General features: G+C 40.1%; 1 protein-coding gene across 7 annotated transcripts in view; it reads left to right on the top strand.

Moving 5' to 3' along the window:
• The window catches only part of Fer (FER tyrosine kinase), a 279,057-nt gene that overhangs the window by 156,345 nt on the left and 98,104 nt on the right, over positions 1–24,608 (top strand). For all 7 annotated transcript variants that reach the window (XM_029470883.1, XM_021186574.2, XM_029470881.2 and 4 more), the window contains 3 exons: positions 4,918–4,974; positions 10,354–10,469; positions 12,422–12,516. In XM_029470883.1, the coding sequence (XP_029326743.1) occupies positions 4,918–4,974; positions 10,354–10,469; positions 12,422–12,516 (268 nt within the window). The remainder of the gene's footprint in view (positions 1–4,917; positions 4,975–10,353; positions 10,470–12,421; positions 12,517–24,608) is intronic.

Below are 24,608 nucleotides of genomic sequence, written 5' to 3'. Positions count from 1 at the left end.
TCAAGTGTTAATATTAGCTCCACTGTTGGTGACTCTAGTCATACCATTGGCAAGGCTCACCAAAAGAAAGGCTGTAGCAAAGATGCCAATACAAACATGCAAAACATAAAATATCGAAGGTTTGTTTACACGTTCAACTGAAAAAGGAAAGTTTTCATTAAGATGAGAATTATGTATCCAGCCATTCATCTACCTAGAAATCAAATTTCTCTTTAACAATTACCAAATAACTGTGTTTGGTGTGTGTGTGTGTGTGTATAAGACATGTAAGTTCTCTTGATCTTAATAAATAATTTAATGTATATACTTGGATGTTATTAATAATAAACAGAAATTTGAATATTTAGAATAATAGCTTTCTCTATTTCTGGACTTTTCTCATCAGTCATATATTGCTGTGGTATAGACATGTGTGTATGAGTTATAAGTATCACGACATGCCGGTACCTCACTTAATTTAACCATGTATGTGTTTATTCACACATAAAAAGATACAGTTGATGTTTACTATATAGTCTTCCAGAATGTCCAGAACACTCTGTATTGGAAATCTGATAACAGTAAATGCCTAATAATCACCAGAAAATCCATGTGGCCTTCAAATGTGTGATGCACTGTTATATAGTAGACACAGGAGATGCATACTTTGTGTGTCTCCAGTACTGGAACCTATTGATAAACACACATTGTAATAAGCCTTGTAAGAATTGGAACGGTTCATCTTAAGTTTGCACAGTTGATAAGGTAGAATGTTACTCTGTATTTTAGTAATTTTTTCTTAAATCCTATTATCTGCTGAGAGTTATTATGTTATCTGTACATTAAATGCATAGTTTAAGCTCTGAAGTTTTTTTCTAACACATTTATAGAAATCACAATTTTCAGTAATTTAAATCAAATAAATAATCTATCTTAAAGTCTATATTTAGAAATATTTCCATGACAGCTGTGTCCTGTAGTAGTAAGCCACGACAATGATCTATATTCCCTGTAGAGACTGTTGTGTTTGGGAACCGAAGGTCACTCACAGTGTAGTTGGAGAACAAACGAAAGCCTGGATATAATGCAGCTGAAATCAGGCTTGCTGCTTATTGAGATGGTTGAGGTGATAGCTGAAGATTACTCAAGGTGTGCCTTGGGCAGGATCTCTATATGTCCCAGCCAGAATGGATGGAAAAACCTTCTGGTCTTGGCTCAGGGCTGCTTCTTGGCCTCCCAGGTCTTTAATGAAATGAAAGGCCATTTTAAACTGCACTTTACATTTGATGCAGTGGTCATGGGCCCAAGACTTTAGACCTGTAAGTCATTCATCCCCTAGAGGGATCCTATAGGTTGGCATGAATTGATTTCCTGGAAATGACACGCATTTATCATGTCCTGCATATGGGCACCCAGGATAGGAAAAGTAGCGGGGCGTTTATTCAGTGCACATGTGCAGGGTGTTGTTTGATGCTCCAGTCCAGCCGTCTGAGCCAGTCAGTGTCCTTAGACTCAGCAGAGTATCCAGTGCTGTGTCACCTGACTGACCCCGTAGCACAGCGAAGGAACTGCTGCTTGTATGATGAGTACCAGGGAAAAGACAAAGGATGGGCTTCTTAGCTGTCACCGTTCCTTGGACCTGGACAAGCATTACCCTCTCAAGCCTCAGTTTTCTCATCCACAGAATGGAGAAATAGTGTCCTTCCAGGCATTTCCCAATATAATAGGAGCATTCTTCTGAGAGTCAGCAAGTGAGTGTATGTGGAAACATATCAGTTGACATTAATGGAAGCTCTGATTTAGACAAGTGAAAGAGATTGCCTTTATCTCTACTGTAGGCTAATCTTATATCTTCTAGCAATTCTTAAATTCCTTGGATGATTTGTGAATGGTACGTGCCGTGCATATTTTAGAGCTGACCTTCTCTGGTTCTTTAAAGAATTTCACAAAGAATAAACAAAAAGTATATTTAAAAAATAAAAATCTCCAATTTAAATCCAAATAATCTAATGTTCTAAACTAGCATATTTTTGATGTTGAGTTAGAATTTAAAAAATTGAGGAAGTGGATATTGATCTCTTTTGCCATAATAATGACACATTAATATTCATGAACTTACCAAGAGGACGAGACCCTAATATTAAGAACAAATTAAATATCTTAGCCAGTTCTCTTGAGGCTTCAACATCAGACAAGCTTAATCATTACAATTTGAACACAGGTCTATGGTTTTGTTTTGTTTTGTTTAATTTTATTTATTTAATGTATGAGTGCTCAGCTGCATGTACATCTGCAGGCCAGAGGAGGGCATCAGATCCCCTTAGAGATGGTTGTGAGCTGCCTATATGCATGGTAGGATCCAAACCTGGGTCCTCTGCAAGAACAAGTGCTCTTAGCTGCTGAGCCATGTTACAAGCCCTGCTTTACCACAGGCTGATCATTCCTTATTAACACACATGTGGAGTGTGAGAGAAAGAAAGCCGCAGCATCTGGAAGGGCTCAGAGGCAGACTCCCTCTGCTCCCTTTATTGTTTCTAGACTGAAGAAAGTTACAGGAGCCCCCTGTCCCTTTACAGAAAACAGCAAAGGAAGAAAATAGATATGCGGGTGAGATCACTTTATTTGGGAGCACATGTTAGGGAGTAGACTTGACCAGGGTCTGACTGTTCAGAAAGAGATTGATAGAACAGGTTGGTAGAGTAAAGGGAAAGTGGGGGACCCCGGCTTCTCTGTGCTCCCTCACCTCTTCTCCCTAATTTTATGTTTGAGCTTCAGGATGCATTCTGAGAGGAGTGGGAGACATTCCCCTAACTGTGTTCCTTGTCTTTCTGCTCACTCACCAACAGCAGTAAGACTATGGTGTCCTCTCTCCCAAGGATATGCTAGGTAATTCCCCTGTCAGGTGCCCTTCTCGCCAGCCAGTTGAACAGACCAAGAGTTTGCTTCTCAGTCTACACTTCAACAAAACTATAACTTTGTGACAAAACCAGGCAGCTACTTAACTCCAACAGGACATTTTGCCCCCTCCTAAAGCCTGAGTCTCTTTTCTCCTCTTCTTAAGTCTCAGTTGGTTTAAAGGGAGGTAGACAGCAAGGAAGGTAAGGCCCAAGATGCTTTGATGTCGGAGTACCATGGAGCTCACTTAGGGTTTGGCCAGCATCTAAAAGGAACAGACAAACAAACTACCTTTTCGTAGTTAGGACTCAAAGTCAGGCAGATTCAGCTTGTAGGGACTCCCCTTAAATGAGAATTCTAAGGGAAAAAATATAGCATCTCAACAAAGGGAAACGTATCCCCTTTTCTCTTCCAAGAGGTGATCTATTGATGAGGTGACTCATCCACCGACTGGAGCAGTAGATATCCACCCAGGCGCAGGTATGGCTCTTTATAGGTGCGCTTGCATCCCCCTGCTCTGAAGGGGCAAGTCTGAAACCACTTAGGATTCTGGCCAGGAGTCTGCATCTCTGACCTCAGCCAGAGATGAGGCCATCAAAAGGCTCAAATATATTTCTTGCTTTTAGCCAAGAAAGAACGTTATAGCTTTTTTGTTGTTGTTGTTTGTTTGTTTGTTTTTTGAGACAGGGTTTCTCTGTATAGGCCTGGCTATCCTGGAACTCACGTTATAGCTTTTTTTTTTTTTTTTAATAGTAACATTATTTAAACCCATCCTAAACTGACTTTGAAATTGCCGTTAACTGTGGTTATCTTGCCATGAAATCAATCAGGAACAATCAGTCCTGGTTTCTAACAGAAATTTTCTATGTGGGGCAGATGCTACCTTAATTGAAAGCCTCGAAAGACCAGCCAGTTATCAGGTCAGGTCTTTCCAGGAGGAGCTTTCCATAGCTTTGGATGCTCTAAAGATGGTTACTGCTCTCTGTTGAGCTAGTATTACTTCCCGCCTCACTGGGTCTATTTTATTCCTGTCTTTCCTTCCTTTATTCTCTAGCTAAGCCTTTATTCTTCTTCAGGTCTATAAAGTAAATATCTTAGTCATTGACTTGAGCTCTCTTTTGTTTTCTAGTATGCTTATGAAATATTATAAACTTTCCTTTAATCATTGCCTTTCTGAACCTTACAACTTCTAGAAAATTTTTATATTGTTTAAGTTTTTACCCAAATTTTCCTGACCTTAAAACACCCGCATAATAAAAATACCAAATTCTACATCTGCCTCCTCCCCACCCCTTTCCGTTTTTCTTGTCCTGTTGTCCTGACTTTCTTTCCACTCCCACCTATTCCTTGCTTGCTTGCTTTCCTTCCTTCCTTTAGAGTGGCTCTATTTACCATTCTAGCATTACCATCTTATGTGGATTTGTACTTCATGTCTGTACACTCTCCTGGACTCCTTTTGTAGTAGTCAGTTCCTGATCACACGGGGAGATGCCAGTTCACATTCTCATTACTGGTCCTGACATCCTAGTGGGATTGTACTCGCTGTTTGTTGCTTTGTCAGACCTTAGGAAAGGCTAGAAAAGATATGACAGTATGAGCAGTGTCACAGAAGCTGAGGACATAATTGTGTGTGTGTGTGTGTGTACTTGCACACGCACACAGAAAAATTGAACTCTTAGGAGTGTGCTTCATGGAAAAGAATGTTAGTGAAGGTAAGTAGAGTGAGCCCTTGTGATATACTATAACACAACTTCTAAGAAAAGTCTGCAGCATAGCCTTGCATGTGGTAGGTGACAAGCATACCTGTGTGTTACCTATGGGACAGAATAGCATCATTTTGAAGCTGCAGTTTCTGAAAAATTTTGGCACAGTAATGATTTTAATATCTGACAGTATAGCAACTCTCTCAAGTCTATTCTGTATCATGTTGAAGTTACAGCTTATTAGTGTGCTGTTGAATGCACTTGTCTTCTCAAAGGAATTTATAGTAGCTGTATTTTTGCATGGATTAACAATGCGTCTCTTTCTTTCTTTTTTCTATAGGATAAGAAATGGGTTCTCAATCATGAAGATGTTTCATTGGGAGAATTACTGGGCAAGGTATGTGATCAGTTGAGCTAAATAAGAAATTTTTATATTAATCATGAGACCTTCACATTGATGTTCAAAGCTTACTCTGTCACACTTCAGGGTGCGTATACACTAATTAGTCTAGAAGACAGTGTCATCAAATCTCCTAGAAATCTCTGACTGTCACTGACATAGATGTGTGATGATCTTAGAAAGGTTTGTGATGGTCTTATTTTCAAAAATTGTATATATTTTCCCTGGAAGGATAAATTCATAATAGTTTTTATTAAAACTAAAACTATTGAATGAAGAAAAGAAGCTGTCATGCACATTGTTAAAGTTTAAAGGAACATTCAGAGGTCACCATGCTTCCAGTTATATTTTGGCAATTCAGAAAAAGTGAGGTGCTGCTTCTTGAAATAACAGGAATGTTTATAACATTACATGATATTGTAGAAAAATACAATGTGGCAAAGGCTGGGGAGATGGTGTAGGGAGAGAGGTCCTTGCTACCAAGCCTGCTCACCCGAGTTCAATATCAGAAACCTACGTGGTAGACGGAGAGACCCAACTTCTGACCTCTGTGTATACCATGGAACCTGTGGGCTCCCTTAACCATGAGAGAAAGGAGGGGCAGAGATTTGGGGAGGACAGAAACGCATGTTTATTTAAACAATGTGAATAAGAAGTATTTCATTTTAAGCCCCTATTTTGTCAATGGCTGTGTTAGTGATGGGTAAAGACAACTCTTGCAGAGTGAACGTCACTTTTCCTGCAGTCCAGTTGGAAGTTTCCTCCAACAACAAAGATGGACATTTGATAATTAGTCAAATAGACTCCTCCCACACCTGCCAGTCATCTTTATTCAACTTATGGTAAATAAATAATAGCTTGTCAGTGACTTAATTGTGGATCCTTCTATATGAAATTTGAGTTGAACTTAGTTTCATGAGACTATGAAAAATGGAAAATTCAGATATTATTATGGGAGAGCTTTTATATAATTTATGAGTGATCAATGCTAGACTTAACTAGGTCCAGCATTTAAGTAATAAATGGTGATCCATTTTTATTCAAAAGTGAACATTTTCTCTAATTTTCAAAAATTTTGCAGTTTATCTTAGTAAACTTAAAAAGGAAGTCCTTGTTTAAGTCCTCTCCTTTCAGGACTTTTAGCCTAACTATTTAATGCCTTTTCCAAATGGAAGCATCTAGTTGCTATTGCAGACCAGGTTTTATATGCTAATAGATTTTTTAGTAAATTAATTTTAAAGAACCTAAGCTAAAAGAGGCATTAACTCTGAGGTGGTCTCCTAATTCTGAAGGAAATAGTCCTAAATATTATAACAGTATTTCTTGGGGCAACCCAATAGCAGCAGCTTGGTGAAAAGTTACTACAAAGAAACTAATTTTCTTGAAAAATACAATTAAATGATAAATTTCCAATATAAAACACTGAAATAGACTATATTTACAAAAACAGTACTCAAAACATATTTTGTTTGGTTGGTTTTTTTTCAATTTTTTATTAGATATTTTCTTCATTTACATTTCAAATGCTACCCTGAAATTCCCCTATACCCTCCCCCTGCCCTGCTTCCCTACCCACCCACTCCCACTTCCTGGCCCTGGTGTTCCCCTCTACTAGGGCATATAAAGTTTGCAAGACCAAGGGGCCTCTCTTCCCAATGATGGCCGACTAGGCAGTCTTCTGCTACATGTGCAGCTAGAGACACAAGCTCTGGGGGGTACTTGTTAATTCATATTGTTGTTCCTCCTATAGGGTTGCAGACCCCTTTAGCTCCTTGGGTACTTTCTCTAGCTCCTCCTTTGGGGTCCCTGTGTTCCATCCAATAGCTGACTGTGAGCATATACCCAGAAGATGTTCCAACATGTAGTAAGGACACATGTTCCACTATGTTCATAGCAGCCTTACTTATAATAGCCAGAAGCTAGAAAGAACCCAGATGTTCCTCAACAGAGGAATGGATACAGAAAATGTGGTACATTTACACAATGGAGTACTACTCAACTATTAAAAACAATGATGGATGGATCTGGAGGGTATCATCCTGAGTGAGGTAACCCAATCACAAAAGAACTCACATGATATGCACTCACTTATAAGTGGATATTAGCCCAGAAACTTAGAATACCCCAGATACAATTTGGAAAACACATGAAACTCAAGAAGCGTCCCTCCTTAGAATGGGGAACAAAACACCCATGGAAGGAGTTACAGAGACAAAGTTTGGAGCTGAGACGAAAGGATGGACCATCCAGAGAAAAATAAATTTTAATTAAAGAAAGTGTTCTAATTTTTTATTTGTTTGATTTGAGACAGGTCTCATGTTCCTGGCTGTCCTGGAACTTGCTGTATCACTGGGATGGCCTCAAACTCACAGAGTTTCTTATGCCGAGCCTCCCAAGTGAAAGGGTTAAAGGCATACATGATCATAACTGGTGTGTGTGTCTGTCTCTGTGTGTGCTGCTAGTAGTTTTGTATGTTTACTTTAAGTATGACTATTCTGCGAGAATTACCTTTCTTACTAAGAGTATTTCATAGAATAATTACTTTTTAATGACTAGACATGAAAGTCTTGATAAATTTAAATAATGTTTATTATTATTTAGCATAACTTTAGTATTTTAAAATACTAAAACATAATCTGTCATTAATATTTTACTACCCATTCTGAATATTTATTGTATATTGAGATTGCATGAGTAGTTAAAAGAGAGCCAAACCTTTTTAGTAGTAATTGTTAAGTAATGGCAGAAGCTAACTTGTTTTATTCAGTACTGTAGCCTTTAACTGCAGTTCCTCTAAAGTTGACATTAAGTCATCCAGCATTCACTGTGCACCTGTGATGTGTTACATACTCTCCTGGGTGCTTGGTGTGTGTGTGTGTGTGTGTGTGTGTGTGTGTGTGTGTGTGTGTGTGTGTGTGCGCGCGTGCGCGCGCTCATGCATGCATGCATGAGTGCTTACAATGCTGCTCTCACTAGCCAGGGACAGACAGGTAATGTTAGCACTGAGTCCCAAGGAAAGGATCGAGGTTTGACCTGTTTGTCAGTCACTGTTGCAGTTCTTAAAAGGAAGTGCAGGCTGGTCTTATTCAAATGCACACTTTTGAATAAAATCTTGCTGGAAACATCAGTGAGCCATGAGGACCACTAACAGTGAAGGTGATTCAAAGACTCAGCAATGCAGAACTCACCTGCCTAGCAAAAGACAGTTGTGCCCAAACAAGTAAGGGAGCTATAGGAGGAGGGAGTCAGCAAGATGATGAGGATGCTGCTCATATAGGGAGGAGGGAGTCAGCAAGACAGCAAGGGTGCAAACCATGTAGGGAGGAGGGAGTCGGCAAGACGCTGAGGATGCTGATCTTATGGGACCTGATCAGATATTATAATACATTAAGTGTTGTGAAGGGGATATTGAGCAAGTTGGGGGTTTTCAGCAGAGCAAGGTAATTACACTTTGGGAAAATGGCCCTCAGCATTGTGGGTTGAAAGCTTAGAAGAGAAGTGCAGTTGGGTGTGTGAAAACTGATCCAGGATTGTGGCTGGGAGGTGATAAATTTAAATACCATTTGAAGTTGAACCTGTTGTATGTCTTAATGGATGGTGTGGGGATTGAGAAAAAGGCAGAAGTCAGTTCTATATGTTGCAGGTTTCTGGGAACAGAAGTAAAGATGTGTGATACATCAAATTTATCTGTCTAGGGCTTTGCACGATGATGAAATCCAGTTGAGTATCAAGTGCTGAGGTAAAACAAGACCTATTCCATAATACAAATAGGGGTAGTTGGGGGTGGGCCTATGTAAAGAAGAGGGGTCAGAACCGAGCCCTGGTCATTCCAGCACTGAGAGGTTAGGGGAAGGAAAAGCCATCCTCAAAGGAAGTTGAAAAAGTAACCAGTTAGGAAGGGAGAAAACCAGGAACTGTTACTAAGCCCTAGAAGCTAAGAGGAGGAGCTAGAGCAGGGAGGGAGGGTGCTGCCTAGGGTCAGGTACTAGCAGGGAGTCAGCACTGGGTTTGCAAGATGCCAGTGCTAATAAGGCTCAGCAGTTTTGTTACAGCCCAATCAGGATGGTCTGCAGCAAAAGGAGCCAGTGACTGACTGGGGGCTGCATCAGAGCAGTTATTCTGTGTTAAGAAAAAGAATGGCTTGATAGCCTGTAGCTGGAATGATCTAATTGAAGGCTTCAGGAGTTGACAGTGTTAGGAACTGCTCCAGCAAAGTAAGGCAAGCATGAGATGTTTCATAGTGGAAGAGAAACATAATGCAAACACGCCATCTCCATGGTAACTCAGGATGGAAGATGGTGGGCAGATGTGTGACTGAGAGTCACAGTAACTCCATGCAGATTACTTTGGGGCATATTTTGTTTTTGTTTCAGAGAAGTAGGAAGCAACGACATCAGCAAGGAGTGATAGGAAGGTTGCAAAGAGAGTAGAGAGCAAGCCAGTTATGCAAAAGTCTGGGAGTCCAAATGATCTAGAAAACAGTGCCCTAGCCACAGTAAGGCCCTGAAGGTGTTGTTGACTCTAGTTAATTCAGTCAGCAGTGTGAAGGTCTTTAGCCATGTTTGAATAGAGTTGCTAGAGTAAAAGTGACACTTGAGTTCAAAGTGAGAGTGAACAGTAGGTGACAACCATGATGAGGGATAATGGAAACAACCCAACGACAAAGTCTCACAACTGGGACTATAAGAAGAGTTTCAGTTCCACGCCAGTGATAAGAACCTGAGGGAACCCTCAAGAACAAGCTCTTTGAGCTGGTGTTAGTCGTACTGAGCTATTCTGTAGTGTGGATTTCTTCTCTTCCGAAATGCACTGAGTGGGATAGATATCAAAGTAGATGCTAGCTGTAGAAGAAAGTTAGCAGTGCCTCTACGTGTGATGAATAGTGTGTAATAAATATTCGTTCACCTCTGGTAGAACAGAGGCTTGAGTAAGCTCCCTTCCACCCTGGGTGACCCTCAGACATCGACAGACTAATTCTACAGCAGACATGGTTGGTAGGATCAGTGCCAACACTTTCCTCTCAGAATCTTTGCTTTTTCTTTAAGCACAGTGATCTTCAATAAAATTTAGTGCCTAAAGCATAAAAAGAGTCAGTGGAAGGAGACCTACGCATGCAATGCAGGGCTGATGTAACATTCTCCTTTCGTTGAAGCCAAGCATTAGATTAGAATAACCAAAGTTTTTTCTAGCAAAGATCAACGTGGAGGTGCCATGGAAGAGAGATGCCCGTATTTATTACAACCTCAAATTTGTAACAAACAGCATAGTACTTCAGTTAACTCAAAATTCTTCATTTTATGCTTTCCTGGAATTCTTTCTAGCCAAGATTGATGTGCTGTCAGACATGCCTTACAGTCATCATCCTTTCACTTTCAGGGGAATTTTGGTGAAGTGTATAAGGGCACACTAAAGGATAAAACTCCTGTTGCCATTAAAACGTGCAAGGAAGACCTTCCTCAGGAATTAAAAATAAAGTTTCTACAGGAAGCCAAGTAAGTTCTTTGAAATTATATAAAATGTGTGTTCATAATTCATTATATTTATCATTCTGCTGTACTAAATCCATCGAGGTAAGTTTCAAGACATCTAAGCTGTGATTGCTGCAGCAGAAATCAGCACTGTAGAGGCTCCCCAAGAAGGCATTTTATGTGTGGGCAGTTTCTTATTTGAGCTAACCTGGAGACTAGGTGAGCAGGCATGGTGGCAGTGGGGCATCAACAGTAGAACTGTTCTCTCCGCTCTTAAAAATTCTGCAGCATTGTTTATTTTATTGAACATATATGTTTATATGCAATGCTATTGTTATGTTTGTAATAAAATGTTATTAAATAATATAACTTGTATATACCTTTTGCTATGTTTACATGGCTTGTACCCTTATTGACTATAACTTTGATCCCTTTCTGAGAATCTCAGATTTCTTTTTCTGTTTTGTGTCTGGCATTGTTCAGAAGTGCTGCATGCTCTTCCTCTCCTGAGGCGACTTCTTTACATTATACACTCAACTAAAATTGAATGTCTGTCTTGACTATCCCTGTACTGCAGATAATTAAAATGTGTCTGCTATTTATAAAGTCAGGTATACCTATTACATATTTTAAAAATGAAATATAATTGCACAGTGTGTGCTAGACAGAAATGCTGGTGGGAGATGGATAAAGCTATGGCTGGGTGGTGAGGAGAAGACAAGCAGCAGTGAGGACACCTGAGCTTGTGGCGTGAGTCCTTTAGCCTCATCTCCAGAGATGATCGGAAGCACCCGCACCCGTAGACTCACTTTAAGTATTAAGAACTTAAATACTGTCCGAGGAACGGAGTTGTGGTCTTCTCACATACAGTACTGGAAATTGGTTGCTGAGAGGTGTATTTCTGTAACTGAGGTTGCTGAGAGGTGTATTTCTGTAACTGAGTTCACAGTCCTGCTGCTGGACAGCTCCATGGAGTCTTATGGGCAAAGGCTTTATATTAAAGTCAAATATTCTTGGAAACTTGAATTTTAATTTCTATTAGAAATTTTACTAAGTCATTAACAATATTTCCTTTGCTTCTTGATTTATCCAAGTTTATTTCCCTTTACAAGTCACAATATATTTTTAATCTAAAATGTCCGTTTTTGAGTTGAGTTCTTTATCTGTATATGCACAAAACATAGTTTTTCCTCTAGTTATTTTTTTAATTTTCATAGGAAAGAATGCAGCAATTTTCCCATGGGAATGAATTTATAATATCTGGGTGAATGGGGGTTTAAGGACTTGTTCTATTTTAATGACCATGCTTGAAGTCCTGCTAAAAATTGTTTCTTACTTTATAACCTCTACTGAAATACTGTGTTTATCCAAACTAACTCCACACTGATTCAGTCCCCAGCCTATGTTCAAACTGTATTTGACCCTATTATTAGCCCTTTTTAAAAAAAAATTAATCCCAGCACTCGGGAGGCAGAGGCAGGCGGATTTCTGAGTTCGAGGCCAGCCTGGTCTACAAAGTGAGTGCCAGGACAGCCAGGGCTACACAGAGAAACCCTGTCTCGAAAAACCAAAAAAAAAAAAAAAATTGTGTCTGCCATGTGAACCCAATCATGTAGTAAAGCAGGGTCTGTAACATTGGCCAGTGTGGGGTGATTTGGGGCTGACTGGCACTAGGTGTTCTGAAGTGAGTTAGTTCCATGTGCCCTTCCTACTATGCGTCGTAATTAAGCATTCAAAGTGGGTGCCAATTTTCAATCTTTGTCTAAGGATAGTCAGCTCATTTGTATTTGTGATGTACCATCCATATTTATCAATGCTTAGTGATATGCATCTTACTTATCAGAATTTGAAAACACATTGATATTTTTAAAATTGAGTTGTAAAACTTTAGTATATTCTAATTGCATATGTTCATTATCATAAGTTAAACCATTGTTTTGTTCAACTGATAAACTTCTATACTTTTTCTCATCTAGAATTCTCAAGCAATATGATCATCCCAATATTGTCAAACTGATAGGCGTGTGCACACAAAGACAGCCTGTCTACATCATTATGGAACTGGTCCCAGGTAATGCCATTTGAGAGGTATACTTGATGACATTTTAATGTCATGTTTTATTGCCTTTTTACATTCACTCTCGTTGATATTTCCTTGGAAAGAGTCCAAGGAGTCTTGCCTAACATTTTCCTGATAACAAAGCCTACACATATACTCAGTATTTTCATAGGCCATAACATGTTTCCATTTCCTAGAAAATGTCAGCCATCATTTTTGAACAGATTTACTAGAGAGTAGTTACACATGGAGTTCAGTTCTATGTAAACTTTATGTGTAAAAGTCTGTGTCTCGTCAGCGCCCAGTACCGCCTGGTACGTGATCCTCGTGTGTCACTCCAGAGTCCATCGCCGCACACTGTCTCTCGGATTCAAACTCTCGTGGTGCTGCAGATGAGTTAGGTGGTTCTCTCAGGGCTGAGCTACCAGGGGAGCTTCATGCCTTGGGGTTTGTAGCAACTTGTAGCAACAAGCATGGACAGCCACAAACTGGCAGAACGTTTGTTTTCTGGTTTTCTGTCTTCCTGGTATTGACAAATAAGCTGAACTTTGCCTTTAAAAGTTTGCAGTGCTTCCAAACCAAAAAGGGTTTTGCTTTCCCCTCTCAGTATGTGCTTCACTTAACTTCTTTTAAAGAAGACATTTAAAGGAATACGGAAAGTATTTGTGGCTCTAATTAAAATTCTTGGAGTAAAAATGGTGTTGTAGGTTCCTTGCTAAATATGGCCTATAAAATGCTTCTACTGCTTCGGATTAGCATCCTGTTTTACCACACTAGTTTGGTTGCTCCCAAAGTACTCTAGGTATTAACATAACTGCATCACACATAGATTATCACTAACTTCATCAAAATGGCACTGTCTCTGTTAGGTGCATTATATTTTGGCAAGATTGGTCTATGAAAGAGCATAGTCTAACAACTTAGGAACAGTGGGATTCATAGAACTATATATTCTCTCTATGCTTTACTCTATATAACTTAAGGAATATTTAATATATAAATTATATAAACTAAGATGTTTAAACATAAACACACACACAGATAGTGACTCATTGGCATGGATGAAAGGTTTAGATGTAAGTGTAAGCTAATAAAAGCCAAAGACAGGATGTGCAGTAGCCAGGCCAGTGTTCAGCAGTGCAGGGGACTGAGCTCTGCTCGCGGCACACATAATGAAGTGGAGCACCTTCTAGCCCACAATCTAAGGCTCTTCCCATGCCACTGCTTGCTCATAGTGTAACTTTCTCGGCTACTGCCTGGTAATCATTGACTTCTACCTACCCCTTGCCCTGTCTGTAAAGCATTCCCCTTTTGTTAAACTTACATGGTTTATGTGATCTGAATTTTAATTCACTTTCTTTCCTTGTTTCCTTTTCCCTTTTTCTTTTCTCTGTTGTGCAAACAGTCCTCAAGTATGGTGCACTCACTGTAGGTGTGCACTTACGTGGCCATGTGATAAGAACTTGGAGAGTGATCCATTCAGCTTGATGCCACTCTGATGTGATAAGTGTGAAAGTGACAAACTTGAGTAGTTAGGAGCTTGAAGGAGCTCACATCTTCCCTCACCATAGTGTCCATTAGAAGTTGAATCTTCACTGGATTTTTTCAAGCCAGTGTCTAAGTGTCAGGCACAGCTCTTCTCTAGGTATCTCTGTGGCTGATCTACTCAGGGCTGTTCAGGTCTTGGTGGAGTCCTGTGGCCTGCTGTGCTGGTGGCTCTCAGTTTTGTGTGCTTTCCAACCATACCCCAGCTCCTTCCTACATGCTCTGTGCATTTTCAGAGCACATAGATGGCATGCCAGAAACTTCAAGGGTATTGCAGTTCTCAAATTCACACATTTCTTACTAGCTGGAGAACTGATGTGAGATCAGTTCCACTTAGAGCCTATCCCTACATAGATGTCAACTCTGTCATTTGACTGAACATGTTTATGAGAGACTATTTAATGATAGATATAGTATCCAGGGGTTAGTGTAGGGCAAGTTTTGGCCACCATCTTTCAGCCCCACCCACCACAGTAGATCTTCATAAAGACTAGCTGCATCATGAATTCTAAAACCCTATTAATGAGCATTCATATGAAAGTAGATTAATTAAGTGCATCTTTTACTCATATATGTTCTGGAGCATGATGATTGAGTCATTTGGAAACCATCAGGTCATTATAGCTCTTTCTACAGTGACATGGTTCATTATACAGTATCCAAGGAGCACATTCAGCAGTGTCACAAATAATCTAAGTAGAAAGGTAATGGGGATACTCCCAGGCTCATCATAGCAAAAGCATGTTTTCTCAATTTTTAAATTTAATTTGAAAGACTGTTTTATTCATGGCCATAAAATGTATCAACCTTTTTCTCTAGAGAGTGAAGCTTACTTCATTTTTGATAACACCTTCCCTTCTAATGACCATGTTTTTATTTTACCTTCTTTTTTTTTTTTTTTTGGTTTTTTGAGACAGGATTTCTCTGTATAGCCCTGGCTGTCCTGGAACTCACTTTGTAGACCAGGCTGGCCTCGAACTCAGAAATCCGCCTGCCTCTGCCTCCCAAGTGCTGGGATTAAAGGCATGCACCACCACCGCCCGGCTTTACCTTCATTTTTAAAAACTGGCTTAATGGGATATATTTCATATAAAGAGAATATATAGAGTGTGCATGTATTGACATTTATATAATCCTTTGAAACCTTTACCACATCAAGGCATGTCTGTCTGTCACCCTCATTCTCTCATGTCTCTCTGAAGTTCTCTGACCTTTCTGCGCTATCCCAGTAAACCACTGATCCACTGGCCACCCGTCCTGTGAGTTAGCATTCCTCATTCCTTAGACCAGTGTGCACACGGCATTGTGCAGCACGTAGTCTTCTTTCTAAGGTCTTGTGTTTAGGATAACTAAATGAGATTAGTCAACTTTCATGTGTTGTTTTTTTATTTAGCATACAGGGTTTTGTTGGAGGCATTGCCATTCTTATTGTACCTTGCTTATTGTCCTCACTCTCCTGCCCTTCCCCACCCTTCTCCACCTTCACTGATCCTGCATTCTCCTCCGTGTTTCTCCTGCATCCGTGTGTGTGTGTGTGTGTGTGTGTGTGTGTGTATGTGCACGTACCCATGCAAATGTGTACCTGTAAACAGCCAAATGTAAATTCTACATGTATGAAATACATATGTGTACTACGTGTGGTACTTTGTTTTTGTCCCTTGTATAACCCCTAGTTCTCCTCTTCTTTTCCTTTTCTGCTTCCTCATATTCCATGTCTTAAAGATACCACACTCCATTCCTTTTTGTGGCTGAATAGGATCTCATTTTGTGACTATATCCTAATTTATCTATTTTGCTTTTGAAAGACTTTTAGGATGCTTCATTTTAAGGCTAATTACAAATTAATTTGATGTAGCATTCATGCACATGTTTTGGCATTATAATGTACTTTCTTTTTCTTTGGACATGAATTGAATGGATTATATGGTATTTATGTTTAAATTTTTGGAAATTACAAATTGCTTTTCAGAGTAGCCATACTATTTTATATTTTATTCAACATGTAATGAGAGTTGTTTCCCCTCCCCCGATGCCTGCTTTCCTTTCTTAAGCCTTACTAATATTTATAGAGAGATATTTTGTTATATGTTCTGTTTGTTTGTTTGTTTGTATGTACAAGGTCTCAATTATGTAGACTAGGCTATCTTTGAGCTCCAAGATCAGCTTGCCTCTGTCCTAAAGTCCTGAGATTAGAGGTGATGACTCCCACACCTGGCTTTTTTAGGGCTTTAACCAACTTTCTTGGCTGCATAAAAACACAGAGCATCTTTTATGTGTGGTAGGGTAAAACATTTCTAGAACTTCTTTGGTCTAGTATCTTTATAATCATTGTCTACTTTTTTAAGTTGGATCATTTGCTTTTTGATTCTTTCACACTTTAGGTGAATATCTATCCTTTTTCTGTCATGATTTATCCGGATCTATTATTTTTTTAAGTATTTTTTGAAGAAAAATGTGTTTAATTTTGATGAAATTTAATTCTTATTTTTTTATGAATGATGCTTTTGGTAGTATTTCTAAGATAACTTTGAGCACGAGGCCACAAAGATTTTTCCATTTATTACAAAAGTTTCTAATTTTAATAGTTTGTTTGACTCTGATTCACATCTCTCTTTTCTGTTCTTGGGTTTCCTCATGCCACATGGTATCACACCATCTTGATAGCAATCATTTTAAAGGTCCCCAGAAGCAATGAAGACAATGTATGCTCAACATATTCTTGTTAGGAGAAGCAAGAGGACATAGTAAAGAAATAATGGTTTCTTTCATAAATGGTGCAGGGAAATTTGGAGATTTCCATATGCAAAGAATGAAGTCAAGACTCATATCCTACACAAAAACCAATTAAAAGCAGACTGAGATCCTCATTGTCAGGTGATATACATCATGGAACAGAGCCTGGGAGAATCCCAAGGAAATGGGCCTTCACAGTGAGTTTGATGGATGTCACACCAGAAGGTCAGGCCACAAAACCAAAAATAAACATACTAAATCAAACTAAATTGCTCACTGGAAAGGAAATAGTCTAAATAAATAAGAAAGGAAGGGAGAGGGAGAGAGGGAGGGAGAGAGAGAGAGACAGAGAGGGGGGGAGGAAGAAAGGAAAGAAGGGAGGGAGGGAGGGAGGGAGGGAGGGAGGAAGGAAGGAAGGAAGGAAGGAAGGAAGGAAGGAAGGAAGGAAGGAAGGAAGGTAGGAAGGAAGGAAGGAAGGAAGGAAGGAAGGAAGGAAGGTAGGTAGGTAGGTAGGTAGGTAGGTTGGTCGGTTCAGGTTCTGGATTGAGAAAAGTGTAGGTAAACCATATATATAATAAATGGTTTATAAAAAATTTATAGAATCCAGTAGAAGAAAAACAACTTTAATCCCAGTAGGCATAATAGATATTTATTTAATGAAGATATAAAAATAGCTAACAAGTATATAAAAAGATGCTTAAGATATTAGCCATCCTTTATCAAAACTACTTTGTCGCTGGTTAGTATAGATAGTTTCAAAGAAACCAAAGGATCCCTGATGTCTGCAGGGGTCTAAAGACTCAGTCACTATGTTTCTGAAGGTACATATAACTCATTATGTTAACCCTGGGGAGGTTCCCAAAGAAATTACAAAGAGGACTGTCCTATGCCCAGTAGTCTTTCTCCTAGCATAACACAGAGTAAAGGAATGCCCCACTCTACAATGCTAACCTCCCTGTTCACAGTAGCACAGGAACAGACAGGAGTAGAGCCTGGTTTCACAGGGAAAAGAACAGACGAGATCTGGCAAATGGATGACCTCCTCTGTTAAGTTTGGCCTGGGGTGGCCCCTCCTGACAGGAGCCCAGCATCAGGCAGAGTATTGGTTTCAGGATTAGGAATTAAGGAGGAGAGGCAGGACTCACTCCTGGTGTCCTTCCCAGCTCTCTCCGGGTCCCATGGCCTGCCTGGGACCCTGCTGCTGGGCAAGCTGCTTCACCTGTCCAGCCCTCCACTACTTCCCGGTGCTACCGTAATGGAACCCAGGCCAGACCCAGGGGCCATGGAGGACATTTCCGCTTCTGACTATAGGAAACATAATTGTTACCTTTTTTGTTTGAGTATTTAAACTTCTTATAATATACTCATACTACTTCAAAATAGTATTGTTGTGTCCCTTTTTTAAATAAAAAGCCACAATAATGAAATGGACAAGTAGTGTTTGTTCTTATATGATTAGGACAGTAATATATTTCTTATATTCACCAAATATTTTCCAGATGTCAGCATTTGGCCTGACATTGCCATGTGTTCTTTCCATGCTATTGCCGTCTCCATTTTAAACAAGGTCAGTAACTGTAGTATCCAGTGTGCAAACTGTAACTGGCAAAGATTTAAAACTCTCCTGCCTGGTCAGGTAAGGAAGCTCTCTGGAATTATAGACCCAAAGTATATGTATGTTTGAGAGTGTAAGCATTTGAGGATTCCTGAGTAATTTGAATACTCTGAGTGGACTCTGTCTTGGTTCACATCATCTCTTGAGTTAGGAATTCTTTACCTGCTTGCTTCCTGACTCTCGGCTACATAGAACCAAAGAGAAAAGTTCTAAATGGCAGTGAGCAGTCATTACCAGAGCAGGACAGCGTTAGAACCGGATGACCCCTGATTTGCAGATGAAGACAGGGTCTATTTTTGACAAAAGACAGACTTAAAGAATGCTTAGAGTCCAGGCCACTGTTACTTGTTTTGAGAGGCTGTGGCTAGCTCAGACAGGACAGTGGGCAGAAGCCTGCACACCAGGAACCACTGACTACCAGGGTTTTAGAAAGGCTTGAAGGCTGGCAGTCTCCATTCTGTTCTCACTACCCCTTTTTTGAGTCCATGTCTCCAGAGAAGTGATTTCATACTGGTTTTCAGATGACACAGGTACATGGCCCTGGACAAACCTACAAAGTTAACTGAATTTAAACATGATTTATAGCTTTGAAACTCTTAGGATTATTGCAGGGTTAATGTGGGTTTTAGACATTGTGAAAATATATCTTACCTTAATAGTATGATTTCAAAGAGAAAATCAAGTTTATGTGGTTTATATGTCTGAATATTTGGGTTAGGAGTCCAGATATGGTTATTAATATCCATCTCAGTTACCAGATTTTTTTAATTATTCTATTCTGTAATTCCTGAAGTCAGGTTTCATTGCATGTTTTTGCCAAAAGAGTAATTATATAAAAAAGTAAACATGTACTCTTCTTCATTTTGAAATCTAATGTTTTCATTTGATTTTAACATTATTGCTGTCAGTCATGTGCCATCACAACTCTGAATTTACCTGCACAGCCTCAGGCAGTGACAGCCCCAGGTTTCTTGGTAACTAAGTTGCTCCATTTGGGCCCTGGGTCCTACTAGCCCTTCGAGTTTTCACAGAGACGGAGAAAACACAGCTGACAAAGGACTAAAGAATGTGGCTCCTGGCTAAAGAGAGCCTTAAAATATGAATTGTCATCTTTCCTTACATAGAGTTCACCTGTTTTCAGATGAGTATCGCTCCACAGTAGTCAGTGCTGAAGTCCAGAAAAGGAAGGACAGGAAAGTAATTTTCAAAGTACTGTTTATACAAATGTGCAATTGGTATATCTGGTTTAGTTTTTTTGTTTGGTTTTGACACAGGGTTTCTCTGTGCAGCCCTGGTTGTCCAGGAACTTGCTTCACTGTGTAGACCAGGATGGCCTTGAACTCACAGAGATCTGCCTGCCTTGCCTTCCAAGTGTTGGGTTTTAAAGGCATGCACCACCACCACCACCACCACCACCACCACCTGGTAGTTTCTTAGTTTTGAGAGAGGGTTTCCCCCATGTAGTGCTAACAAGCTGAGAACTTACTCTCTAGAGTAGGCTGGCCTCACACTCAGTAACATATGCCTGCCTCTGCCTCTACGGTGCTATGGTTACAGGCACACGGTACCATATCAGTCTGAAATGTATAATATTACAAATTAAAAAAAAAACAATTCTGTGAAATTTAAGTTTTTTGTATATGGTAGAACAACTTTGATATAATCTAAATTAATATAATTATAAACTGGTACACTGAAGACTTCAATTTGAGAGACTAAATGATTCTTTTGTTAGCTGACTTTAAATTACATATTTGCCCGAATTTTATAATTTAAGTAGGAGTGTGCACACTTGCCAGTATTAATATCACAGTTGATACTTTTGGTAGAACGTGAGATGTTTGCAAATCAACTTTAGAAAGATTGCATCTTTTAGCTTGTATCTCTTTGCAGCACCATTTGCTGCTTAGCAGCCTAATGCCGACATGAACTAAGTAGTTTAAAGTGGCCAACTCTGAGATACTAATGATATAGTCAGTAACCTGCTGGCATTCACCCCACCTTTGTCTTGTTCTTGAATCCGCCACTCCCTTCTAGTGATCATGCATGTTAGTGGGTGTCATTTTCCAGAAGTTGAGTTAAATGCCAAAGACATCAATGCAGAAGAGGAAAAGCATTGCATGTCTGGGACAGGGCTTCCAGAAACAAGTGCTGGGCCGGCCGTTGCTGTGAACACTGAGCTCTGGAGGACGTGAATCAGAGCCTTATGGGTTGTGTGCATCTGCGTCCCTCCCCTGCTTTGCGCTCTGTCACAGTGGGTGTGCTGCTAGTGAGTCAGAGGCACCCTTGTGGGGGCACTGACACATGGTGAGCAGCATGATGTTCTCTGTCTGCTCTTGCTCTGAGCTCCTGTGTTCTAAATGCCTTCCTTAATGGTACTTGAAGATCCTTGATTGAAAGGACAGTGTGGGAGTTATGACTACGTGTGTGTCCTTCTACACAAATAAACCATCCTCGGTTTTCTAATGACTTTTATGCGTTCATGATTATACTTGGAAAAGTCTGAGACTTGTCAGAGGTAAAGTTTAAAATAATATTTTAAATGATAGAAAAATTGCTTTATTATTGACAATCTTTTGAATATAGAATTATAAATTTTGGTGAAAATAGCTGTTCATATTAAAATGGCTAATTTTACCATTTCCCCAGCAATCTATACAGCACATATTCATCTGGGAATTTCTGTTACTAGACTTACAAAAAACAGCTACTGAAACATTGTGGAGGTGGTTACAATAAGAATCTTTAAGCTCAGTTTAACAGTTGTTTTTAATGCACACTACATTGAAGGCAGAGGTGAAAGTGTATTATGTATGTGTGTATGTATGTACGTACACATGCATGTGTGTATGTATGTATGTGTGTATATTTATGTGTGTATGTATGTATGCATGTATGTCTCTGTGTATGTATGCATGTGTGTATGTTCTTTGTTTTTTGGCTTTCACTAAAACATCGCAGGTACTTACTCAGGTGCTATTATGTGGACACCAGATAAAGGCCTTTTGTCAGCATTAGCCAAAGGATTAGTCAGGATACTGCTCATCCTTGCATTTTTAATATTGCAATTTATTTAAAATTAAAAATTCAAACACATGTGAATAGAGGAAGCTGTCTGTCTATCCAGCCCTAGCCCCTACCCAAGAGTGTGGTGTAGTTACCCTTCAAAATAATAGTATGTGCAGACAGGAAGGAGTGCAGATGGGAAGAAGCACATACAAGCTAGGAGAGGCTGGGAAGGGGCACAGGAGGGGAGCGCTCACAGGAGGGGAGATGCCATTTCCTTTCCTGATAGGTCCTCCTGGGAGCACCTGCTGTATCTGTCAACAGAAATGGCCTCCTGGCAGTGACATTGAAATGATGTGAGTGTTCTGGTCCCTAAGTGTTAGCCTGTTCAGGAATTATACTCATCTGCTGTGATGCTGACCCAGGCAGAAGGAAGCTCAGAGTCTCATAGCTCCTAGCAGTTCCACCTGTGTGAAGCATCAGCTCTATCCTTTCAACCCCAGTGCTTTTTGCTGGTGCACTCTCAGAGCTCCTGAGGCCTTGGGCTGGGCTTGGGCTGGCAAGCAGGGAAGCGTCTGCTCCTACCTCTATCTGCAATCATGTCAAGTTTTGTAAGATAGTGCCTGTATTCAGAACCTACATCCTAGAAAAATCTGATCATCTCAATTTGTATATTAATATTTATGGAGGTCAGAGGCTGGACTTAGGAATAGCAGTGTTCTTTCAGCTGGGTATTATTGAAATGTTCTTAGAACAAGGAGCTGTCTTTCAGTCATCTTCACAGAAAGTTATTGAACATTGATGGTGGCAAATGTGGAAGGTACCTTGGCCAGAAGAAAACAGACCAAAAGGCCTACAAAAAGAAACAGAAGATAGGTGAAATGCACACAGATTCAGTGCAGGAAGTAAGCATGAATTACAGATAGGAAGGCTTGTGGTCTAGTTTTAGAAGCCTCAATAAGGGTGAGACAGTTGAGTAATGGCTGGTGACAGTGAGGGCCAAAGCAGGTAAGTTCCAGCAGCTAAGCATCTCTGGATACTGGAGCATCAGCTATGGGGTGGTGTACCCTGAATACTGGAACATCAGCTGTGGGGTGGGGTGCCCTGGATATTGGAGCATCAGCCATGGGGTGAGGCAGGGACTAAAAAAGTCTGGGGATGAGGTGCAAAAGGAATGGGGTTCAAAAGCTAGACTTTGAAGATCTGAGTGAGGCTGCACATCAGTTTGAGTGAGCAGTTTGTGATATTTACTTTGAAATGAACAGGTTCCTCCTTTTCTTTTCAGCTGCCAAGTAAAATAATGAGACTAAGACCTCCACCCATGTCAAATTTAATGACTACTGTGGAAGACACTTGAGATCCCCAGGCCTATGTGATTGTATCAGGTGAACAGGCCGATGTATTTTCTTGTCCTCTTTCTTGAGACTGGGAAAACTTAAAGGACATTATTGGTATTCTAGCTGTTTCCTGCTTAGTTTGTCTCTGTGGAGATTAATTAGTTCTGAAATTCCACTTGGTGTTTCCTTCTCTCTTTACTTCAGGAGTTTTTTGGTCATATTTAATCTCTCATTTCATTGCTTTTTATTTTACCTTATATTTTTTCAGATATAGTATTACATCAAAGTATCTATCTCCCCAAATTCATTGTGAAGGTTGCACTTCATAATCCCAGCACTCAGGAGGCAGAGTCAGGTGGATTTCTGAGTTCAAGGCCAGCCTGGTCTACAAAGTGAGTTCCAGGACAGCCAGGGCTATACAGAGAAACTCTGTTTCGAAAAACAACAGCAACAACAAAAACAAAAAACAAAATAAAACAAAAAAAAGAGTTGTATAGACTCTTGTCATTGGAAATAATATTGGAAATTGCTTACTCAGGGTTTCTATTCCTGCACAAACATCATGACTGTACCGGCTAGTTTTGTGTCAACTTGACACAGCTGCAGTTATCACAGAGAAAGGAACTTCAGTTGGGGAAGTGCCTCCATGAGATCCAGCTATAAGGCATTTTTTCATTTAGTGATCAAGGGGTCAGGGGGAGGTCCCCTTGTGGGTGGCGCCATCTCTGGGCTGGTAGTCTTGGTTCTATAAGAGAGCAGGCTGAGCAAGCCAGTGGAAGCAAGCCAGTAAAGAACATCCCTTCGTGGCCTCTGCATCAGCTCCTGCTTCCTGACCTGCTTGAGTTCCAGTCCTGACTTCCTTGGCAATGAACAGCAGTATGGAAGTGTAAGCCAAATAAACCCTTTCCTCCCCAACTTGCTTCTTGGTCATGATGTTTGTGCAGGAATAGAAACCCTGACTAAGACAGTGACCAAGAACCAAGTTGGGGAGGAAAAGGTTTATTCAGCTAACACTTCCACATTGCTGTTCAACGCTAAAAAAAGTCAGGACTGGAACTCAAGCAGGTCAGGAAGCAGGAGCAGATGCAGAGGCCATGGAGAGATGTTACTTACTGGCTTGTTTGGCTTGCTTTCTTACAGAATCCAGTACTACAAGCCCAGAGATGGCACCACCCAAAAGGGGCCCTCCCCGCTTGATCACTAATTGAGAAAATGCCTGACAGCTGGATCTCATGTAGGCATTTACTCAAAGGAGGCTCCTTTCTCTGTGATAACTCTAGCCTGCGTCAAGTTGACACACAAAACTAGCCAGTACAGAAACCATCAGAATAATAACACTTTGCACCTGTGACAATATCATTGTCTTTATTGGTCTTCATTTGTCCTCCTGTAGAACTGAAGTGGGTTGCCACTGTTCCTATTTATACATGTGTGTGTCAATTCCTGACACAGCTATGCCTGAGGTGGAGGGCCTAGTAAACCCTTCAAAGATGAAGTCTTTACCTGAGATTAAGTTGGCCTGGTGTTGTATGCTAAACTTAGAAAAGTGCCTTCAAAGTAAAAACATTGAAAGAGGTGATTAAAGAGAAGACTGTGTGACACAAGAGAGATGTGCATAAGGTGGTCCAGCCAGTGCTTACTGCAGGCTTCTTTGTCTCTTCTCTGTGTGCTAAGTCTGTGAGGCTGTGTTTTCCAGATTGTTGGAAAAGACTTCTAAGTGACTTTCTCTTTAAAGTACCATTTGCTATGCACAAGTACATGGATTTGTATTTTTCTGTTGACTTGTAAGTTAAGGAAGAACTCCTCCCACAGTCTCTACAGTTAGTACTTGCAGTGTTCTTCTGCTGTTTGAGACAGGATAAACTCCC

This window comes from Mus caroli, unplaced genomic scaffold (assembly GCF_978045245.1).
Source record: "Mus caroli unplaced genomic scaffold, Mus_caroli_1 scaffold_18, whole genome shotgun sequence".
Classification (NCBI taxonomy): Eukaryota; Metazoa; Chordata; class Mammalia; order Rodentia; family Muridae; genus Mus; species Mus caroli.
This window is presented reverse-complemented; position numbering and strand designations above follow the sequence as displayed.